Source organism: Taeniopygia guttata, chromosome 1 (genome assembly GCF_048771995.1).
Source record: "Taeniopygia guttata chromosome 1, bTaeGut7.mat, whole genome shotgun sequence".
Classification (NCBI taxonomy): domain Eukaryota; kingdom Metazoa; phylum Chordata; class Aves; order Passeriformes; family Estrildidae; genus Taeniopygia; species Taeniopygia guttata.
The window spans coordinates 39,961,577-39,980,189 of record NC_133024.1 but is presented as its reverse complement, the minus strand read 5'-3'; the positions used below and the strand labels follow the sequence as shown (position 1 = coordinate 39,980,189).

The window sequence follows — 18,613 nt, the reverse complement described above, 5'->3', positions numbered from 1 at the left end:
TCAAAAAGGGAGAAAGGAACAGTTTATTCTTTTCCAAATACTCACCTAAAATCTTCAGCTCAGCACTGGCATAAATCGTACCATACTTATTTTCTGCTAAGCACTGATACATTCCAGCATCTGAGACATTTGCACTATGGATCATCAGAACACCATTAATCATCTCAATCCTGCTCTGTAATAGAATTTAAAAAATAATTTTAAAAATTATTCTATAAAAGCAAAAAGGCACTGGAAAGTTTCTGTGTTATTAGCTTAAGGTGAAGCACCATAAAAGGACCTAAAATAAAACTGAGCAACAAGTTTCCTTGAGCTTACGTTTTCCTTTTTATACAAGAAATTACAAGAATAAAAAGTCAAAATATATGTGACAGTAAATATTTTCAGATAAATTCACGAAATTCAAAGCTTCCTTTTTTCTGTTTGTTTGGTTTTTTTGTTTGTTTATTTTTTTGCTGTTACCCTTACATGATTTTTAAAACCAGCTCATACTGGGAACATTAAGGAGGCAAGAAATCATTTGTGGATGTAATATGTCTGATAATCTTCAAATATATAGCAAATTTTTGGTCTCAGTCATGGTACTATTTTTATAAAAGGAGAAATATGAAAGATTGCTTGCATAAGTAAGAATTAAAGGATCCAATATCTTTCATCATTAGTACAAATTTCTAATTTGAAAGGCCCACTAGCAGAATATAATTACCACAATTGGAAGAGAAGGGACATCGATAGCTGTTTATGGAAGGGAGTATTTAATAAAGCTATAATATGAGTAATTTAAACTACTATTAAACAACTCTAAGTTTCATTATAACAGTTGTTGTAAGTTAAAATTGATAAGGCATAAATTGTTTGGGAATGCAGAGGAAACTATGATAAAAAATTCACTTTGTTGTAAGCCCTCACCCAGCTCAAAGTAAAATTCAATTTGAAATTTCAGAACCTGGAGAAACTAATGGTTTGGAAAATCAGAGAACCAAAAAGTAGAGATATTTAAATTGCTTCAATTTCAACACTAATAGCTCCATCTAAAAAGGCAGAAATGAATAGAGTAATCTTATTTTCAATGCCTCATAGCTTCAAAAGTAAACTGTTTTATGTTTCCTTTCTGGTTGTTTGCATAATTGGTTGATGTTCCCAGATAGATAGAAGGGACATTTGCTGGAAAGGAAGACATTACATCTTTTATATTCATAAATCCATTCTGCGAGTTCATTTGCAAATATAGCCATTTTCTCCCAGAATCTAACAGCTAGCTTTATTTTAATCTGGAAAAATATATTAAATAAATTTACAAAACTTTTAATTACTCCAAATAATTTGAGACTATAAAATTAAAAGGTATTAGACAAAAAACCCAAATGATGTTGGATGATTCTTTGATGATGCAGTGAGATAAACAGAAAAAAGTGAAATAAAAGACAGACCATGTCATCAATGGTCTATTAAAAGAAAAAATAATTTTATTTATGTCTAATTCTAAAAAATATCAGGTGATTGTAGTAAAGCACTTTACATTCTAGAAGCCTTACATGAACCATTTTTAATGGTCTTCATGATAAATTCTGTTACTTGCAGAGAACGGATTGAGTTGAAAATGTAATGGTCATTGTACTTTTAGAGTTAACCAAACAGTAATTTCTGAAGAACTCTTCAGTACTTTCTTTAACTGATTCATCTGAATGAAAGGAGAAGCATCCAACATACAGGTGACTTCTTGTCTAGTGTACCTGTGGCCAGAGAGGAACTCCATTTTTCAGCCAGCGATAAGTGGGCCTTGGCTTTCCAGTGGCTTTGCATTCCCATCGGAGCTGATCTCCACTGTCTAATTGGGTGTCATTGAGTTTCTCCACCCAGTGTGGGTAGGCTGCAAGAAAAAATTGCCATATTAACTCAAAATTAAAAAGTGGTAAGTCTCTAGCTTATGTGCAAAGACCTAATAAATTAAAACGCTTAAACAAATGGCCTTTACAAAACTTATATTACCCTCAAAACAAAGCACACTGAAATAAAAAGGCCCAAATCAAAAGAGAAAATAATAAAATTAATAAACTCCAAACTTTAAAGGAAGTTCTGTAATGTTACCAGGTAGTGAACAGTAACATGGCCAACAATAGAAACCTACCTGCCTGATTTAAAAAAGTCCAATGGATTCAGTTGTAGAATTATATACTATTGAGTTCATTATTCCTGAATTTAAGACAAATGTTTGATAGTCACAATAGAACATTTAATAATTCACAAGGCCTGGGGTATTTGAATTGTGGTGGGCTGTGTTTCATGTAGTTTTCTCAGTTTACAAGGAAATAATTATTTATTTAGCTAGTAGTGATTGGGAATTTGGAAGATATTCGCACATATTTTTGTTAGTGTCCTAAGTTTAATTAATATTTCAAGGGAGAATATGCGTTTAACATTTTTAAGCACAGAACCCATGAGATTTCCAGCATCCAGCAGGAGCACAAATTACACAGTAAATCAATCTTAAACCAGTTTTTTTTTTAAAAGGCAGACAGTTGATAGCTGTATATGTGATCACTAGTACCCAAATTTCATGAAATAATCCATCAAAAAACAACAAATATTTTTTTCAGAGAAGTAGAACTTTAATGTGGCAGCCAATCAGATAGCTATTTGTAGGATCCTATAATTTGGAAAACATTATATGACTCAGTGAGAAACAGAGTATTGACATGCAGAAATAAAAATGTATGCTTAAAAGCCAGCTTTTGGGTTTCATACTGTAGCTATATCACTTTGTATAACACAGAGGGTGGTAGATGACAATAATTAACTTGAGGATATCAAATGTTAGTTTGTAATTTTTTTTGTTTGGTTATTGTTGTTGTTTGTTGTTTTTCCAAATCATAAAGAATAAATAATTAAAAGGCATTGCTAAAGGGATGTAAAATTCTTCATGGTGTGAATAGAAGTCCAGATCTGTCATAACAAAGTCTCTGCTTCAAATGACAGATAATTGATAATGTACTTACACATGGGGAATTGAGTTTAAAAATAAATCTTTGAATCTAGCTGGCATTTGACTGGTCATCAATCAAAGACAGGAGAAGATATGAAAAGGTGTGACAGGTGACTAACTGCTTCTAGCTTACATCTTGTGCAAGGGTGATAAAGAAAGTGAACGAGGTGTCTATCATTCCTAAGCAGGGAATATCCTGCTTCAGAGTGCCAGACCAGACATTTGTCAGAAGCTGGGAACATATTACAAGAAGTATCACTCATTTCCTTTTTGGTAGAGGAAAACAGAGAGATTGACCCAGCCCCACCCCCAAAGCCAAGACAAAAAAATCTCTGCTTCCTTATTCCTCTTATTACAGTCAAAGCAATGCATGAAATTAGCTACATGTGCTCTGCTGTGCTGAATTTCTTCTTTCTGAAGTTATAAAAAAGGTCCCACAAAAATCTGCAGAAAGAAACAGGTTTTGGGAGTCTCTGTTTATTTGTTCTCCGTTGTCCTAAAAATATAATTTAATTCCATTGTATAGCTGCTGTTCTCATTTTGAGTGCTTCAATATACAAAGGAAGCATGCTGAGAAGAAATTGTTTCCTTTGAAAATAACTACATTAATATGATTCTGGAAGATGAGACAGTTAAATGTGTAGCAAAAAAAGTAATAAAAGACAGCCAGTGGTACCATAAAATCATGCAGTTTAAAGGAGGAACTAAACTGTTGCTATTTATATTTATTTATTTTCATTATTTTGCTTTTCTGTAAATTTTACTATTTGACCCAAAACATATATAGTCTCACATTTCTATGTTGAATTTGAGCTCATCATGAACCAGAATGTCTAGAAAAGGGTATGCACATTTTCACACTGAAACAAAGCTGCCCCAAGCCTGCCTGCAGGCTTGTCCTCTTCAGAACTGCTGTTCCCTACCCTTTGTCTGTGGCTGTCTTGCTAACACAATTGTGCTACAGGTTTTCTTCTGAAACTACAAACTTGCAAATCACAGTGGTATGACCGACTGGTCAGAACAACCTTTTTCCATTAGCTGAGGTATTTCTACTCTAAATTTTCTCCTTGTAGGCTAAATGGCATTTGGAATCTGATTTTTCAAGCTGTTGAACTTGCCAACAGTGAAGGCAAGATTCCCAACCCTTTGATAATAAAGTAGCAAAGTAATAGGTTGATGTAGCTGAAATAGAGAAGCATGATTGAGAGAAATACTGCTCATCACTTTTTGGCTTCTATTTTTCTCTCTATGTACTCCTTATTTATCACAGAGAATTCCCTCTTAGCTTGTTAGCAAGGGTCACTCCCCATAAGATCATAACCCTTGTTCTAAAATTCTATCAGTACTTTTAAAGTTGATACATTTAAGTGAATGTACAACCTCTGACTCAATGTACCATTTTTGGGTCTTTCTTTTTAACAAAAGTATCTTAATATAACCCTGATATATGGGTATGCAAAGAAAACTTCGTTCCAGAATCACACTTTAATTAGAAAATTTAGCCAGATTTCAAAAATAACACGTCCTTTTTTTTTCTTTATAAATGCAACATTCTTCTTGGAAAAAAAAAACCCCAAAACAGGTGTCTGCCTGGTTTTTAATCTGTCCAGTGAAGAGCTGACTGTGAGAAGAGAAGGATGCATTTTAGTGTTCAGTAGTCTTTATGAGTATTGTGCCAGAACTCTATACAGTGTTTCTGAGATTTTTAAATCACCATCCAATCCATGATTTATTTTATGCTGCAATTCTGCAGCTGTTTATTCAAGGATGTCAGAATGTTTTACAAAGGTAAATCGGCAACAAATCTGCAAGCTTACAGGCCAATTTTTAAATCCTCTATGCAAAATGAAATTAAGGTGCAGAAAACGTAGATTATTTCTCAAAATTTTAATCAGCTTTTTTTCTGAGACAAAATAAGCAAAAAATTTTGCATAGACAAATGACTTAAAATAATGTCCTAAAATTTCCATGGATACAGAATTTGGGATAAAAAAATATTTTCCTGTATATGAGATTACTTGGGAAGAATAAAGTAGGAGAAGCATATTGAGAAAGATAAGTGAGGAAATCAAGACAGAAAATTTAAAACTAATTTACTTTTTTTACTACAAAATCTTCTCTTGCCAGTTTTACTGTGTGGGACTAATGTGTAGTGGCAGGAGTGGACTTTTTTCCCATTCAGTTTTTATAGGGAAGAAATTAAAATAGATTTTAAAATCAGTATGGTCAGTTACACTGCATTACAGAATATTCCTGCTGTCAGATGCTTGTTCCAGTCTTCTGTTATGGCAAGCCTTCCCTCCAGCTGCCAGGAAGGCACTGCTGTGTGCAGCATGAGGGAACTGATACAGCCAAAAGAAAAACAGCCAAAAATGTGTTTTTATAATCACTTCACATCACCACCCCCTGATGAGCCTAGCAGTAGTGAGTAGGTAACATAGAAAAAAACCCAAAAATTTAAGAGTGAGAGAGGAACAAGAACTGGTTATACCAGTGCTTACCATTGGGGAAATGCTAGAATTTGAGGAGAAACAAAAAGGCTAATGGTAAATTTATCCACTCACATTTTCATCTTTGTGCTCTCTTCTATTAATTAATTTGAGCTTGAATAAAATTTCACAGAAACTTACAGGATGAGCAGATCAGTTGGGGGAAAATCATACCTCTCAAAATAGGTTGCAGTGCATAAGAGGATGCCTGGCATTGTAAAACTTATATTTTTCATGCCTACAGCTGAATTTCCACTAAGTGCTGAGACTACAATAATCTGAAGTTGTCAGCATCTGAAACATTGCGTTCTGAACAACATCCAAATTGTCAGCTGCATCAGGCTGTCATGGTGTATCTGGATTGCAGCAGCAGGTAAGAAGAGAAAAATCACTAGTCTGTGATTAAATGTGACTAGACAGGCAGATCGGGTATCCTGGGCTTTCTCCAAAATGCTCTGTGGTGACCCAGATCAGATGCAAGTGACAGGATGAAGAAGATTCAAACAGACAGCGAGTGAGTTCCTACAGAGATATGCAAATTGCGAGACCGCAGTATGACACAGCTGGTCCTACAGACTGCTCTGAAATTTTACAAGAAACCCCTGGTAAGGAAATGACGGCCTACATCTGAATTTCTGAGCCAAAGTAATCATTGACACCTGGAGAAATAATATGTCAGTGAAAAGACAGTGAACTTACAGGTAAATAATTCATGTTGACTGTTGTTATGAACAAAAGGTAGAGTAGAAAAGGCCATTTCAGATAATGCCCCCGAATCCTGCAACAGCAGCTGTTCAGCAGAGGAAGCTGAGAGATTTGTGAAATAACCTGTAGCTCAATTTTGTGCAGAAGCCTTCTCACACAAACCCTTTTACACCTCTGGAAAGAGAAGCCAAGGTTTGTAGGCCAGTGAGACGCTGATGCTCTGTTCATGAGCACTGAAGGCTGAGAGTGGCTCCATGGGGAGTATTTTATCTTGAGGCCAAGTAAAGGCACTTGTGCGGGGCTAGTAAAGTCTGTGCTTCTTGTCCTGTGTATTTGGATGGTATTGTCCATCTGAAAGCCCTCTGTAACCTGTTCTGACCTTTCTGTCTGCTGATGTAGATAGGTGAAATTTAATGTACTAGTGTCACATATCTGTTAATAGAGGAATGAGATAATAACTCTTCCTAAAGTGTTAAAGAAATTGTCCTAATATTATTGCAAAAAACACCAATGAGCTAAATTTGTGTTCTATGCCATAAAGGCAGAGACTCTAAAAATATAATTAAGACAATGGTGAAGAATAAAAAATTCATATTTCTATCTAAACAGAATAGGACAAAACTAATATTGTAAGTATATTCCATGGACTTGATCACCACCTTTATTTCTGCTCTAAGCTAAAGGCTAATGAGAGATGAAGAGTTGTGTAGAGAACTACTCAGTTTGCTGTCATTTTATACCACAAATCTGTATGGTGCACTTGAAGAAATAATTTCATTTTATAGCATATTAGCTTCTCTCTTGAAGAGAACATTTTATATTCTTTTTACTCTGAAAGAGGGAAGCAGAGATAATTATAACACTTTTATGCACAGCTTTGGCATCTAGTAGTTTTACAGCTCTAAAAAACAGGTAGGAAGTGTATGAGCTGTGATACATCTTATAACTCAAATTAAGTTTTCTGAGTTTCTAATATTTTAAGAATTTTAATATTGTCAAAAAAGACCAGCTGCTAAATTCCCCTGGCCCTCAGGTGTCTTGCAGAAGCTGCTATACTTTCATGGAAGTAATTTACAGTAAGAATTTGAGAAATATCAGTGGAGTATTGTTGTAGTAGGAGGCATAGAGTAGGTTGTGGGCTTTGACTGCTGTTTTCAGCCAAAGTCTTATAAAACCTTTGCTGCAAGTGCAAGATGGAAAATCTGAAATTAAATGCACAGACTGTCATCTTAACCACCACATAATTTTTCCAGCAGATACAAAAAAAAAAAAATGCAAGACAAAAACCTGTCCTGTTCTCTAGGCGGAGGAGAATCAAAAGCAAGGAAAGAAGTATGATTCAGAGATATGCTGATACTTGTTAAAATAAACTGAGTTAAGATAAAGACATTGGAAGGCTAAAGGAGACAGAAAAATTGATTAGGGACCTGAAAATACTGACACGTGGAAAATAAACTAAATATACTATCCTGGTCTATAGTTATTTGATGAAAGTATGTAACAAAGACAGAGAAATCTTTATAGTTACTAATGGGGAGAAGGCATTAGGAACCATGGGCTGAAATCAGGAAAAGAAAATCAATTGAGAGAAGAAACTTCTTAGACATATCCATAAACTTGAGAATGTATCTAAACTGCAGCATTTGGGATTTTACTGGCTGGGATCTTTGAAGACAATTCAGTTTGAAAGATCTGTTGCATACCCTCCCACAGTAGACCTTTTCTGCTAAGTATTTAAGGTTGTAGGGTTCATGGAAAGATAGAAAGTAGTGTGGCTTAAATTTATTAAAAGCAGTGGGACTCAAGCTTACATGTGATATATGCCAAAATTTGACTTGTAAGTATTCATGGTATGTATTATATAGTTTTTTGTTTCTAGACTCTAGAATGCAGAAACAGTATAATGGAATTCACGGGGTTTGTCAAATGTTTTTATTTTCAGGTTTCCTTTTTTATTTTCAATCTGATACATGACTCAATCTTACTTTTATGGTCATTCAAATTTTTTTTTGAGTCTTAGAAAATGTTGAAAACTTTGTGAAAATCAGAACTTTTGGGAATTTTGCATACCTAGATTGAGAATTTTCTGGAAGAAACAAATCCGCCTTATGCTCTCATTCCAGTACAATGAACTTGACAAAGCTCAGCAGCCAACCATGGCACAGTTAAAATGTTAATAATAGTGTGTTAATAATCCTAAAATATCTTCAGCATTGTTTTCTGACAAATAATTCATATTTAGCTTGTATGTCATTGTTATATCCTAATGAAAAGAAATAGACTTTTAAAATTATAGCTATACTCTTTAATTAAAAAAATAACAAATCCCATATGAAGTTGTATTTAAATCAAATCTTCAAAGGAGTCAACATAATTTATGTTTCAGACCTTAATGCAATACTAAGGAATAATAATATATAACTTATTTCAAAACTATTGTTGGTATAAGATGTATACTCTATATATCAAGGTATCTTGTTTCTACTGAACCTTGGAATGCTTCACATGTGGCCAAAGCCTTAAGTGTGGACAAAGCATTTCAGGACAATACTGTGTGCAGTTACACTTACTGTATACTTGTAGCTGTCCTCTGAAGACATTTCTTCCACGAGAGTTTTCAGCCTTACATTCATACATTCCTGAGTCCTCTAGCTGCACATTAGGTATTTCAAGCACAGCTTGGGATTTTCTCAGGCGAGCTTTACTTGGATTATGACCATTAACTTTCCTCCAAGAGATTGTTGGAACAGGGCTGAAATATTTAGTAAAATTAATGTTAACACTCTTCCACTATTAAGAATATAGATTCTGTTATCTGGTAGTTTAAACACTTAATAATCTAAGTAGCAATAAAACATAATCACAATTAAGGTTCATATAATGGTTGATCTAGTTCACTTTCTATAGGGAATCCTTAATAAATGGATTGTTACACAGAATGTGTCTCTTTCATCCACAGGGGAGGCTGTTTTTACTGAGATCAAATAAATCACTTGAAATCACTCTCTCTAGAGTTTCTTTAGCATTCTATGCTTTACTCCTGAACACTGCCACTTGATAGGTCAACACAAATAACTTTGAAACTTGAAGTAACTTAGCAGATTCCAAAACATGGCAATTTTCCTCCAATGAAACTGCAGTTCAGGTCAATCAATGAAAAGATCTGTCTAGATGGAGAATTGCTTTCTTGGGTAAATTTAAGCGGCCACAGGTATGGAGACATTTTTCTTACAATCTTCTTCACATTGCAAAACTGGTTGTGTGACAAGACGTATTAATGGCACAGGTGTTCCTGTCTCACAGCATTACATTCTTGCTTGTGACAGCAGAAGGGTTTTTCACTGCAACTTGCAGTTCCATAGAGGTCTGTGAGGACCCTGGGTCATTTATATTCATACTTGGGGAAAAAACACAATGAATAGTGTTTGCACTCATAAAATTTTATTTTCAGCTCAAAAACTTATCAGTCATTGTGCACCCAGTGGTCCTTGTGGTACAGACATACATTTTTCTAAACATAGCAGGCATTTAAGAGAGAAAAAATAGAATTATCAATAAAAAAATATTTGATTGTGAGCTGAAAACTGGATTGTTTCAGGAACTCCACAAGAAGCTTGGAGGACACCATAAAAGAAAATGGAACTTTTTGAAAAACTTGTATTTATTTCAAGTCTAAGATTAGATATAAACACAGGGACTTGTGGTAGTTTAGATGAGGAATACCACTTCATAATAGTTCAAATTTATTTAGTTTAAATTCAAAACTTCTATGAATTGCTGTCATGGTTTGCTGACTTTCACTTGCTGTAAATGTATGAAGTTTCATTAAGAATATCACCTTTCTCTTAATTTTTCAAGGTATCCAGTTTGAGACACAAAAAATAAGCATGTTACAAGCAAGTTCTGGTTATTCTTCAAGCAGTTAGAATCACATGCAATAATGTGAATTACTGCAGTTGAACTCAAACTTGCAGACAAGATGTTCCAAATTCTAGTGCTTTATAGAGATTAAGACAATTCCCATATTTGTCACTGATTATCAGAAGATTTGTCTAATTTTAACTCCTGAGTGCCACATATCACTGAATTTCATTGAGCCTATTAATATTATTACCTTACAAAACCAACTTATAGTCCCATATGGAATTAATTTTAATATACCAGAAAGAGAAAATAATTATTTCCCTTATCAGTTTGCTGCACTGATTAATTAACCTGACAAAATGAACTTTATTGCGAGTGTGTATGCATTCATCTCTGACACACGGTCCCTACAATATTTTGTTATTATTGCAAAATGATCTTTTATCACTGTCCCCCACAGAAGAAATACCTGTATGGAATATTATTTTGTTTCTCCTTGCTAAACAAAACCGGCTGGTCTCTTTTCTTTCCAGCACTCCAATTATGTATATATTTTTCTTTTTATAAATGTGATGGGTGTGGATAAAAAGATCTCTTTTTTTTTACCTCTATCATCATAGAAACTTTGTAGCTTTCTCATTTTTAACCTTAAATTAATTTCTTGATAACTGATTTCAAGTTATTCAAGTATGGTGTCCTGTGGGTTTGGTTTGCAGGCTCTTCTGCAGATTGTATGGTTCTAATTTATAAAGTTTGTTTCCTATAAGAAGTTATTTTACATATTTTCAGTTAGAAGACCAAAGAATTTCCCATTCTTATATGATTTAAGTACTTCAACATGTTACATTTTAAATATGAAGGATAAATAGGATATTTGTTTCTGATGCACTAATAAAACTTTGTCTTAATCACACGAGTTATGTTCTTCTTTTCGCATTTTTAACTACATATTTTATTTGTTATACTTTAATAGCTGTATGTATATATTAGATGTAGTACAAATAACAATCTTAGTTTCTTTTTTCTCCATTATTTAACTCTCATATTTAATTTCTTATTGCACACTTCATTCTGATATTCAAATTTAGACTCTTTTTTCAGTGACTTGTGGAGATTGTGCAAGTCTTCTGTTTTACATTCAGCTTAAAGAGCTAACTCCTCGTATGCTTGTCCTGTTTTTATCTGGAATATAATTGTGTCATGATTTCTGGCTGCAAAACATCCACCATGGACAGGTAAGAGTTTAACTGATCATTATTTATCACAGCCCAAATCCACAGTAGGAATAGCAATTCTTTATGTTGGTACAGTGTAATAGGACTCAGCAACTGCTGCTTTATGACTGAAAAGAGTGTGCAGATACACTTTACTTGGGACTTTAAGGGTGTCATGCTTGCTGCCTTTTCATAGTTATTTGGCCTTCAGCCTTGCTTCCAGTAAAATCAGGTACAAAAATGCTTCTTCTCTATTGCCATGCAGGAAAATGGGTTCTGCTGAATAGTATTTGTAAAAGGATTTTTTTTGGTGGTATATCTTTCTGAGAAAAAGTCAAGAGGTTATAAACCATGAAAATTGTCTCATTTGGCTGCTATGAGATTATTCTGAAATTCTTGTATTTGGAAAGTTTCCTTTAAATTGCATTTAAATAATTTTTTTTAATTTTGCTTTTGTGTTTCCTACAGCAAGTAAATGTGTATAACTGCTTGTCTGGGTCATTAGGAAGCATATTTTAAAACAACTCAGTTATTTCTCATCAATATAATCTAGTAAGTGGAATTTTTCAAGGAGATAAAGTTACTTTAGCTGTGCAGGTTTAATGATTTCGAAGGAAAGTACTCCCATATTGCAAATCAGTATTTGCAGACAACTTGTAGTTCTGTTTAATGTCACTTATTTTCCTTGCATAGCTCACAAGTGACATATGAATATTACATCTGAAATAAAAGTATATCTATACCTATTTCTTCTCTGTGACTTCTGTGAGAATGAAATGAAACATATGAGTGAGGATGTGAAAGAATACAATTGTATGACTGTTTTAGAAAACTCCTAAAACTAACTAACATATGCACATTTTTAATCTTTTCAAATGATCCACAGCTTTTTGAAAAATAGTATAAATGCAGAAGCATTTCTAGCATTAATATGAGTTTAATGTAATATGCATAGTTACTGAATCTTATAACCAGTATAATCCATTTCCATTTTGGTCTCAGCAGATATTTATGGGAATAGTTTCCCTGTTTATTGAAACATAATTCACATTCAACTCCTATGAATACATTGATTTGAGTTTCATTTGAGTTCAAAGACAAGATTTCTCCTCACTTTTGGGAAAATGTCTTCTGAGTACTACTGGTTAATCTTACTACCACCAAGAAAATCTCTATTTGATTTCAGAAATACCATCTTTAAACTTGTCATTAATCTAGACTGAAATAAAAAACCTAAATGGTCCCTGGTGACTGTGATAGACATTACTGTAGGCTTGTACACTTTGAATTTGAAGAAAATATGAGTTATAATTTTACCGTTGCATTTAGAAGACATTATGAGTCAGTTTTCAGCAGTATATTATTTGGGATGAGCACTGTTGAATTAGTAGGAATTCTTCACAAGTTTCAATAAAATATAGAAATAAAATTATTTTAAAAATTATTGGAAGCAATTCTTCTTCCTGTCAATTTCATATGTGATAGAATTCTATGACATACCTAAAGTACAATGTTATTTTGGGAATGGGGAGAGGTAGAAAGAGGAGTAATGTCTGAAATTTAAAATACCCTTTCCTTACATCTGAGCTCTTAGGATTTCAAGAATATTTTAAATAGGAATTCATAGATTACTTTTTCTATACTTGGTTGGTACCGATTGATGTGATATTTTGAAATATTTTATCTACTACTGTAATTTCAATTCTGCTCCACATGATTTCTCTTTACCATGCATCACTGTTCTGAGCTGTGTCTCCAAACCCACAGGTGCACATTATATTATATCCTGAAAATCTCTACATTCCTTTGGGGACTAGAAGAATACTCTTTATTTCTTTATGCCTTCCTGTATTGCAACTGTGTTAAATATCTTTAATTATTATAGGATAATTACGAAGGTTAAAATGTTTGAGGACTGTAATGAAATTCTCTCTGTCAGATGTTTTCCAGGAATGCCTATCAACCATGGACGTCTACCTTTAGAATGTCCATTATCGATCTGTTCAGAGTTTTATGAGACACAATAACCACTTTTCCTTTCATTTGATTTTTAAAAGATTGTTGATATTCATGAAATACAACAGCGGTGATTATGGTGGTTTAAAAATTAAAAGAGAATAGAAGCAAATGATGATAACTTTGAAACCAGTGTGCAGAAAAAAGTCCAGGTCTTCAGGTCTCTTCAACAGGTGCCCATGATTGTGCTAAAGGTCTATTGCACATATGAGTGTCATGTATTAATACAGACATGCTTTACCACCCCTATTAGCTTGTTCTTTATGGCACAGAGCAAGGATAGTGCCTGCTTGACTGCATATCCAGCTCCACAGCATTTTCTCCACACTTTAAATTATGGCATGGGAGAGCATCTCTAGCATCTAAAATAGTGCCATGTATAAAGGTGATTCATTTTCTATAATGGTTCATTATTTGCAGTGAATTATACTCCAGAGTTCCTCTTTACTGGTTGATCAGAGGCTAAACTGATGTCTCAATCTTCACACTTAACTATTCAATAGCTAAATTTAGATAATGTAACTGTCCAATACCCTAAGTTAGATGATATGTTACATGACAGTTTTGGTAATTTAAATTTCCAAATTCTTAAATTTGAGTTAATCATGAACAAATGAGTCACCTGATGAAGGTGAAATCAAATGTGAACAGAAGAACCACAACAGGCAAAGGTCTTGGTTTGACAAGTAGTAAGGAAAGTGGAAAAGTTATTACACAACCTTTTGGGTTTGCATTTAAAAGTTGGGTAATGGTGTTTGCACTTGATAAAATCACAACAGTACAGGTAAAAAATTAATATGAAAGAGCTCAACATCTTCTCCTATATATTCAGTGTTGTCCTCATTGCAAAACTCCATATTATATTCCTATCATCATAGTATTGTGAATATAAATACCATAGTGGATGGTATTTATATGGTGGGATTGAACCATCATGAACCATCATGTCTGTTAAAAAATGATGGAAATTTGCTCTGTTTTTACCTCAGCCGTCCAGTAGCCATTTTTATTAGTCTGTGTATAACACCCTACCTCAGCATGTGGCTTGGGACATTCTGAAGTGGACATTCTTCTAAAACATATTAAAGACATAACAGGTAAAGTCACAGCCTGTGACTTGATCAAGGCTGTTGAGAAGAGAACCTGAAACAACTTGAAAAGCAAAAGACATATGTGATGCCTGCTGTTTTACTATAGGAGATAATACCTGAAGAATCCATGATTTTAAAAGACAGTGCTTTGAAGCAGAAAATTTCTTTGAAAAGATGACATGTATTTGGCAGTTGTTTATATAGATCTTCAGGGTCACAGTACTGCAGTAGAACTGTGTTTATTTGCCTTGTGTTAAAGCTATTCCATAACTGAACTTTTGTTTCATTTCTCTCTTATAAATTTGCCCAGGCAGATTTTCTTTAGCTAGCACATTGATCTAGGATGTCCTGGCTCTGCTGTAAAGATATGACCAGTGTATGTGTGCAGATGCAGAAGATCAGGAAGACTAGTTAAAATGAGTCCAAAAATCCCAAAAATTGTGACATATCATCAAAAAGGATGCAAATGTACACACAAATCGAGCATGCCTAAAGAGTGAAAGAAGGCTCTGAACCTGCTGATCAGACACAGTTTGAAGACAATGAGTGTGATGATTTCCAGAAGTGCTTCATTTAAGGCTCTTGTGCCATAATACCATATAGATTTATTTCTTTGTGGCAAATCCTGAAGAGAAACATAACTGGTAGCTCTGGTGACTTACTCCCAAGAAGTGCTAGAATTATTTTCCTTCTGATCCTCTCAGACTCTGACACAGAGAGAAAGTCTACGCATATGCTTCTGGATAGTAAGTTTGGAATAATAATAATAATGAAAAAAACCTCCTCAATCTTTAAACCTACAGCAAAGCTGCAAAGCTGTGCAAGCTACTGAACAGAAGTTTTAGTAATATTTATACATTTTCTTTGATGGTTCTGAGAGAGAAAGACAAGGGATTGGTAATACTGTTTCTCCAAGAATGATGTTCTACTGACAGGGACTTAGTTCGGCAGATTGTTCTCCAACTTCCCTTATGCCATACAGTAAAAAGCAATCAAATTTAAATTTTAGATTTAGAGCGAGGAAGAACGAGGCCTGGAAGTGCTACTTGAGATTTACCAAAGAATCTTTATTACATTGCTATGAATTATTTCAATATTTCTAACAGTATCATAAAGTCTGTTTAAGAACAATTCCACTTAAAAGAAGACAGAAATAAATCCAGCCTGAAAACCAGGAGCAAAATACAGTCTGGCTCTAGCACCTTACAACATAAATACTTATTCAGCATGAGCTAAAAATGAACTTGAAATTGATGAAAATCTTAGAAATATTTATTTGATATAAACAACATGTGCTGTCAAAGGGAAAAAAATAAAGGAAGAGAATTCTGGGTCTATTTTTGTCATATAAACAAACTCAACTTGAAGATGTCATGTCTGTCTTTAAAAAGGTTCCTTCCTCCCATCACAAGCTTATCTTGAGGGGAAAGAACATCCCTACTCATAACATTGACAAATGTTGTTCTGCAGAGAGTGTTTATTTCCCTTTTAGAATTATTTTATTATCAATAAAATTTAAAAGTGGCTTTCACAGCTTCAAGGTCTGGCATCTGATAAGATTAACAAAATATTTTTCCAGTAGAGAGAATTGGTGCGAAGGGTCATGGAGTAACATGATTTTTTGTCATATGGAACTTAGAAACAGGTATTTCTATATCAATTTTTGTATCTATCATGCAGTTTCATTTTGGGGAAATAATGAAACCACATTAATACCCTATGGTATGTTTTATCTGTTTTACAAAGAGAAAACAGCCAATTCATGTCTCCGTGTCCTTTAGATGAAAAATAGAACATCACGTTAAACCTTGGTTTTGATGGTAGAGGCAAATTACTACTTGTGGATTTCTACACTGTGAATTAGCTTGAGGCTTGAAAATGTTAATTTTCTAGCTTGCCTTGTTCCTACAGTAATTCTGTTATATGTAGGAAAAATGACTAAATATTTCAATCCAAGTTCCAACAATGAATTGGACGTATAGCATCTAGAATGATTTGCTTAATTAAATGCCATATTACCTTTAATATCAAAGGTGTTTCTGTGTGCCACCATTATTGTGGGAAGAGGAAAGGACTGTTTTGTGTTCATGGAAAAGTACAAGTAGCTTAATATTTTCCAAAAGACAATAAGCAACTAAGAAACTAAGCAACTTCCAAGGCCGAATGGCTATTCTGTGAGCTGTCAGAATCCTTAGCAAAGAGGCACTCACTCCCTGAGAAGTTTTATACAGTTGTCCAAGGAAAAGACAGCTTATCCTCAGGGAGAAAAGTATAGATCTGCTGACATATCCCAAATACATTGACAACAGAACTGCCATGCTTAGCTCTAAAAACAATGAAGCCTGATTTATGTCCCATATGTTGTGGTGCTTGTTTTGTATGCATACATGTATATATATATATATATCTGCCAGTGAAACATGCCCCATTCCCAGGTTTATACCCACTCATGTCAATGCCCCTGGGTTTCAGTGAAGTGCAGTTAACAGAGGTTAATTTTAAGTTGGAGTAGCACCAGCCCATTAGCTCTCTACTCTTTTGCACAACACCATGGCTAAAGCAAGATGAGGATTCATGCTGATAAAAAGGAGACTTAGGTTAGATTAGAAACTGATTCCAGAATAGAAATCCTCATGAGACCTTTTTTGACACTAGATTACTGGAAAGGGGTCTGGTTACAGGAATATTTTGTCTGGTTCTCTTGACAGTTTGTAACAGGAGATGCCTCCTGCCAGGTCTGGAGGACGAATCTTGGAAGACCTGTTTGGAAATATTCAAGACCAGTGGGTAATACTGGATTTGCCAAGATAAACCAACAAGAGGATAGAAGTCAAGGAGAAATATGTGGAAGATTTGGCTGATGGTTTTAACTGGTGGTCTGGAAGTAAAAAACAAGCAAATAAGATAAATTGTTTGTCAGCACTGTGGTTTATTTATGCTTTTGATTCAAATATCTATGTGTTGATCTGTGTGGTTTAAAAATAGTCATAGTATAAATTAATGGATGTATAAAACTTTTTTGTTTTCAGCAAAACAATCCTTCTGGCAGTTTATACAGCGCTTATTTTAAGAGCAAAGATTGAAAACTCTGGTAATCTACAAGTACTGCAATACCCCAGATTTTGTAATTTGTTTTAATGAGAAATAAAAGATGATTACTCACTCAAAATTGGCTGTTGGCACTATCATAATACAAATGCTATTTTTTTTTTTTTTTTACTGACTAAAGCTAGAAAGCCGATGAAATGTGACTTTTATATGGAAAACAAACTAAAACCCTGGTGCACAAACAAAAATGCACTAAGGAAAGGACTGAAGTGTGAGGGCCAGGTAGGGTGTGTGCATAATACACAGTTTAAAATTTCAAAATCTGTGTGAAAGAGTGAGAGTAAAATTATTCATATAGAAGCAAGAAGACAACTTAGGGTTTTATGCTAGAAAGAATAATAAGGGGGAAAAAAGAAGGATGTTTCTGACACTTGCACTTTTTCTGCTTTCCTCTGTGGCCAAGGGTCTGGGCTCATTGAAGAGGGCAGAAACTTACAGCTTTTCATGTCAACTTGGACAAACCAATTCTGTATCATTTCTCAAACTATGAAAACTTGTTCATTTTGTGTCTTTAAAAAACCCAGTATATTTCCATCTATACCTGCCTTTAAGTCCCGTATTTAAAATAATAGTGTTAAAATTATTTATGATATAAGTATGCTCCAAAGTCAGGAAGAGCTGAAGAATACTTGGCTGGCTGTCACCAAAGTGCTTCATTAATGAATGTGTCATATAGTGGGGATGGAATTTAGAGTCTTTTTGCATATCAACAGCATTAATTTCATCTCTTTTTAGTGGGCAGCAAAATGAAGACATCAGAATTATTTCTTTGGTTAAAGTACATGAAAAAACAAATTAAAGAATGGACCAGTTGCTTCTAGATGTTCCTGAAAACAAAGCCAGTAACATTTGAGAGAAAATTAAAATAGAAACCTTCTGTCATAAAAGGCAGTGTCTGAAAAGTTGAATTTCTGGAGCAGGAAAAGCCAGGAATGCTGTAATTTGTGCAAATGTCAGCTATGAAAATTACATCTTCTTCACCAGAACTTTTCTGGAGAACCAGTTCGTGATCTGTCTTCCTGATTTACATAAGAATTCTAAGGTCTAACACTGAAATGGACATAAAAAATCAGGATTATCTGAACTACAAACAAAACCTCATTATCCATTAGCTCATTTATTACTTTTACAAAAAAATTAACT

At 34.1% G+C, this 18,613-nt stretch overlaps 1 protein-coding gene across 15 annotated transcripts in view; it reads right to left on the bottom strand.

Annotated features, from left to right (window-relative positions):
- The window catches only part of CNTN5 (contactin 5), a 592,916-nt gene that overhangs the window by 118,556 nt on the left and 455,747 nt on the right, over positions 1 to 18,613 (bottom strand). For all 15 annotated transcript variants that reach the window (XM_072927379.1, XM_072927359.1, XM_072927346.1 and 12 more), the window contains 3 exons: positions 8,748 to 8,929; positions 1,734 to 1,870; positions 46 to 175 (listed from right to left, as the gene is read on the bottom strand). In XM_072927379.1, coding sequence (XP_072783480.1) covers positions 46 to 175; positions 1,734 to 1,870; positions 8,748 to 8,929 — 449 coding nt within the window. The remainder of the gene's footprint in view (positions 1 to 45; positions 176 to 1,733; positions 1,871 to 8,747; positions 8,930 to 18,613) is intronic.